Source organism: Salvia hispanica, chromosome 2, assembly GCF_023119035.1.
Source record: "Salvia hispanica cultivar TCC Black 2014 chromosome 2, UniMelb_Shisp_WGS_1.0, whole genome shotgun sequence".
Taxonomy (NCBI): Eukaryota; Viridiplantae; Streptophyta; class Magnoliopsida; order Lamiales; family Lamiaceae; genus Salvia; species Salvia hispanica.
In genome coordinates, this window is record NC_062966.1 from 24,117,090 (window position 1) to 24,123,089 (window position 6,000).

At 33.9% G+C, this 6,000-nt stretch overlaps 1 protein-coding gene across 1 annotated transcript; it reads right to left on the reverse strand.

Moving 5' to 3' along the window:
* Positions 1–3,715: 3,715 nt before the first annotated feature.
* LOC125204149 (protein BIG GRAIN 1-like A) lies at positions 3,716–5,451 on the reverse strand. The gene has a single exon (XM_048102717.1). It carries the CDS (start codon positions 5,145–5,147, stop codon positions 3,918–3,920), a length of 1,230 nt encoding a protein of 409 aa, XP_047958674.1. The 5' UTR covers positions 5,148–5,451; the 3' UTR covers positions 3,716–3,917.
* Positions 5,452–6,000: the final 549 nt, after the last annotated feature.

A 6,000-nucleotide genomic window follows, 5' to 3' on the forward strand; every position in this document is an offset into this window, starting at 1 on the left:
GGAATTATGTTAATACAAAAAAATTTAAAGAATTAAGTTTTGTGCCAGTTAATTATGCAGGGTTGGTATGAAGCAAATTGCCCACAAATTTGTGAGCAGTGATTGTAACAACTCATTTTGGATGATGAGACATGCAATAAAATATGATTGTTGCAAGTGAGAAATAGGGTATCCAAAAATTGGACAGGTATATATGTTGATAGAGAATTATAAATAGATTAATTAATTAATGCTTCTAAATACTCCATATGATTTTCGACTTTAAGAGACATGATCAGATTCGATGGATTTGCTGTTTTCAGAGTTAGTTAAGTACTAGTTGTTTATAATGTTATATAGTGAATAAATGAGTCTAAAGTATCCCAAATAATAATATTTTTAAAAGAGTAAATGTCAAAACTGGTCCTGAACATATGCCCATTTTATGATTTTGGTCATATACTTTATCTTTTGAATTTTTGCATCCTGAACATTTCAACTCGGATCGCAATTGGTCCTACACTAACCATTCCGTCAATTATTAAACGGTTTTAACCCGATTTTGACCGATTTGTTCAGGATCCAAAAATTCAAAAGATAAAATATAGGACCAAAATCGTAAAATGAGCATATATTCAGGACCAGTTTTGACATTTACTCTTTTTAAAATTTTGCTAGATTTAGCTCGGTACTTAATTTTTAAGAGATGGATGCTCAAAATAATGTTTAATCACGAGTTTTTCACTTCATGAATTAGGTCGTTTCCAACCAACTAATCTATTTTGTACGTTACACATACAAACAATAGTCTAATTATATGTATGTGTGGCTGTTTGGGGAACTTAATGGCGATCATGAGATCATGGGGAGTTTAGATTATCCTAATCAAGAGACCACAATTCTTTTTTAGTTTGTTGACTAAATTGAAGGTTTGTATATATCTCTAATCATGAGCAAAATCTTCTTTATAATTTTAAAATTAGTTCGCAATTAGTGGGTAATATTGCTAATTGAGTGCATTTCTGAGTCATGCAAGAAGCCTAAAAGTAGTACTCCTACTTGAATTGCACTCCACACCCTAGGGGGCCTATATTCGTGTTTTAATAATTATGAGTTTTGTATAAATATTAGTATTAGATAATAGTAGTAACTGAATTCGAGCTCAGAGCTCTAGGTTGTAGTTTGTTCAATATATTTATAGAGTTTTATTTTATTTTATTTTTCAAAAAAATTACATTTGTTATTTCACATAGAAGAGTTAAAAAGGTCAATGTTTCCACGTGAATCTCAGATGTAATGAATGTGTGATTAGAAAAACAATTGTTTTTGCAGCAAAGTTTGACTATTTGAAAACTGTTCAAACGTAATATTGACTTGAACATTATCTACGGAAATCCTATCAAATGTTTTTATAAATAAATATTCATAAAATGGGATGCGTTATTGTGAATAAAATACTCATTTTTTATGATTTTTTCTTATACTATACAAAATATTTAAGTACAATAGTGGAGTAATATTTTTCTTTATGCATGGCAGTTCTGGTTTTCTGTATAACCTAAATTATATACTCTCACTACATTAGAAAAAGAAATTTAAATAGTTTATGATAAATTAAATATTGTTCACGTATTAAAATATGCGCGAGTTTTCTATTTTTATGATATTTTTTATGAATTTATTATTTTAATCAACATATAGTATACATAGTAATAGTGTAGAAATGAACAAACTATAAAATGTTAACTAGGACTAAAAAAGAATCAAATATTGGGATTTCATTACATACTATCAAAAACCAAATTTCTAACCAAATTTCCCCTATGAATTCAATACCTTAATTAGATCCACACAAGACAAATAAAAAAAGTAGAATCATAAATAACAAAATCTTTTTTTATACATTGATTTCGTCAGTCTTCTTGAATTGAGAATTAAAAACAAAAAAAAATAGTAGGTGTAAAAAGAAATAACAAGACCAAGATTAAGCCTAATGTGAACACAATCGAGTTTAGCATGCAATTGGCCCACCTTTTTTACTTTTTAATGATTAAAGATAGGCCAAAAAATAGTGTAGGGGTCCTCATAAAATCTCTATACTTAGCTGCATGCGTAAAGTCTAGAGCCCAACCATTGATTAATATTAGAAGAATTTAATAGCATGTATATATCAATAATTTGTTTTTTTTTAATTTTTGAATAGTAAGTGAAAAAATAATTTATTACTACTTGAATAATGTAGACATCGTACTTTGACACCTACATCCATCCAACTTTGTTGGTTGAATTTAATTTACACCAAATAAAGCCTATATCACACTTTTTATTAGAAATTCTTCGTAGGTTAGGCTTTTTCTTTTATCTTTAATTAGTTCAATAGATGAAGAATCTTGGTATATGTTAGTAGTACTTAGTTGTGTTTATGTGTTGTTAACTATAATTTATTATGATAACTTGATCGATATTTCAACTCTGTTATGATTCTGTGGTCCTAATAGCAAGAATTTCTTCTATCATCAAACATTTTTCTTTAACTTTGTTTGGTGAATATGACAACTATGTGAGTTTGTTAGTGGGAGTTAGTTAACTTGGTTTGTAAATTCAAATTCAAGATCCCACAGTCGTTCAATACCTTAATTTAAAAAAAAAAGGGTTCATTTTAATTTATTCTCGATTAGTATACATAATTACAATTTGTTTCTACTTTAAGGATTCTTACTAGTACTATTTTATAAAACAATTGTCTAAACTCGAAATCGTGTCTAGAGATTTACATTAATCAATAACTTTCGATTCGCAAATAATCAATCCACTTGAAAATTGTTTATATTTCATCACACTTTTCTCGATATGGAATTAGAATGCTTACCACAATAAATCAAAGTGTCATGTCTCACATATTAATGTATTCATACCATAATTATAGATAACTCATAATATATCTGAAACAATGTACTATCCCTAAGACCCAAGGGCAACATTCACTCAACATAGTATGCCAAATTACTTAAGTAAAATATTAGTTTGATACTCAATTATATATAATGAGTTTGGTGGCCAAAAAAGTGACAACCCAATCAATAACAGATGATTTAGTGCCTACTAACTGTAAAAATTAAAATTAACAATAGCAATTGTACAATTGGTTTCCATTTATCTTAGAACATTATCATTTCTATCTTCTGACTAATTTGCCCAACCAGCAAAGATCCAACCATAGATTTCATGTCCCAATCTTTTGGTGACAAACATACATCATCCATTTCTTCATTTACCCCTCCTTCTTTACCTTCATAAACATTCTAATCAAATTATTCTTATTCTTTCAAAATTCTTCCAAAATTAAATTAGAAAACTATGTAATAAATGAAATAATGGCACAAAATTCAATACTTCACCACATAAATATTGAAAAGATAGATTTCAGAATGCCAACTTGTGATGGCAGATATTTATGGTGAAAAATGAAAATTGCTATTCAAAAATTAAAATAAAGTAGACCCCACAATTTAAGAAAAAAAAAAGTGACTCTCTCTCTAAAACAGGGCAATTGCAAATGCTTTAACCTCTCTCCATCATCTTGTCCACCTGAGAATCTTCACCTTTACTTTTTTCCATCTGCATGCTTCACATTTCCAAAATTATTAGTACTACAAATTTCATTCAAATTTATTTATTTTTTCTTAAAAAGAGATTAATTCCCACAATATACAATGAAACGTAAACTAAGCTGAGATTCAAGATAAATTCACATATTTTATTTACCACTACCAAAGAAACACACTATAATGCACAAAATTAAATTGATTACAGTCAGATATACTAAGAGAGAAATTTCATTTCTCTTCATGTAAACCCCCAAACCAATAAAAACATGCTAATTCAAAATAAAATTACAAAATACTCTTAAGTCTTAATTAATTAACCATTAATTTATCTCAGTAGATTAATCCATTGCCGGTGGAATCAAACCGCGTCGTCTCGTAAACCGGCAGTTCTTCGCCGTATCTCTCCATTCCGATCGCCGACAGATTGTCGAGCTCGAACAAATCCGAGCTCGCGTAGCTCGCTGCATCCTCCTCGTCTTCGTCTTCATCGAAATCTCGATCGAAAACCTCGTGTTTGACGTGAGGATTTTGATTTTTCCTCTGGTAATTCCTCAGCAGATCCCTCGCCACCTCCTCGACGCGGCGGTTTTGGTCCATGACGTGCGCCATGAGCTCTTCGTTGATCACGCTTCTGATGCTGTTCATGTTGTTGTGATTCTTCGTGGAAACGTCGCGATTCGATGATGATTTGTTGTTGATTTCTGATTGTAGTGATTTGTGGCGGCGATCGTCGTCGACGATGACGCTGACCGGAGAGAATCTCACGGATCTCTTCGCGCCGGTGGAGTGGTTGCCTCTAGACGACGGCGTTTTGCTGAGGCAGGATCGGGAGAACGACGAAGCGGAGGAGCACGTCGATGCGTTTGTGGATTTCAGCGACGGCGACACGTCGCCGCCGATTTTGCTCTTCTTCATGTTTCCGCCGGCGAAGAGCGAGTTCAGGAATCCGGCGAGTTTGCCCCCGGGGGAGATCGGCTGCTTCACCTTCTTCAAATCGCCGTAGATTTTCAGCGCACGCAGCTTCGTCTTCGAGAATCCGCCTTCAATTTTCGATTTCTGCTCCGATCCGGAGCGATTTCCGCCGATTTCCCCCTTCTCGAACCCCGTCCGGATCGGCTTCGGCCGCTGCACCTGGAACGACTCCGCCTCGGAGGAAGAGAAGAATCCGGCGGCAGCGCTGGAATCGGAGGAGCTCCAGCTCGAACTCACCCGATCCTTCCGCGGCTTCTTCACCTGGAAATCAGCAACGGAATTCCTCCTCCCGACCGCCTTCTCGCTCACCTTCTTCTCCATCCATTTCTCGATCATGCAAGCGCGCTGGAAATTCGCCATCTCCTCGTCACTCCTAAACACTCCGCGGCGCACGTTAGCGCCCTCGCAGCTCTTCTTCCTCATTCCTTCACCGTAAATCACCATCTCCTCGTCTCCTTGGTCAATCGATCGATAGATCGCATCAAGCAAGCTCGAGGAAAACGACGAATAATTCGAATTGGAATTCGAATTGGAGGAATTGAAATGCGAGATTTCAGTCTCCCTTCGGTAACCACACCTCTCCACCATGATCGATTTATATAGAGAAAAAAGAGAAATCAAGGAAGGAGAACTTTATTGTCTGGTTGAAGAGAGCCAAAAGCTGCAGAGAGAGAGACAAACACAATGATGATTTGAAGGAAAGAGACAAATGAGGAGGAGTTATGGATTCAGTCATTCACAGAGAGTTGGGATGAATAGCTAAAAGAGTTGAAACAAGAGCACTCATTTGATGTGGGGAAGGAGGAGGAGTGGCGCAGCGTCTACTCAAAGCTTGCCAGCACGCTTATGTTATGAGAGATAGAGAGAGAGTGATTTTATTTAGAGAGAGAGAGTTTTTGGCTGTGTAGTTTTTCTCCAGCTTGTGGGAGTGCTTTATATTGGGGTTGGGCTACTATTTCAATTTCTTTCGAATAGTGTATTTTGTGGTTATCTTCAAATTATGAAATTTTGCAGTCTATAATTTTACAAATAATTGACAATACAAAAAAAAAGAAGATTTGAAATGACTATATTAAAATTTTAATTTTTATATAGTATTAATACTAACAATAGAAAATTTTTCTTAGATATTTGAATGATACCTAGTATACAGTATAATTAATATTCTTATACTATGTGCATGTGTTTATTTTTTAAATAGATTTGAGAAAATGATGCCCTTTGATTTGGATGGATATTACCTGCATTAAGTTAAGATGCACGCTTTGATTCACACTATAATAGCATATGCAATTAAATATAGATGTTAATCTCACAAGTCAAAACATATACTAGATGAGTAGATGTTGCACATGTAATGAGGTATTTAATTAGTGGCTCATTAATTCTAAAAAGTTCTAGCTCTCTTTTTCTTTTTTTCAAATGTATATAGTTGAGCCAA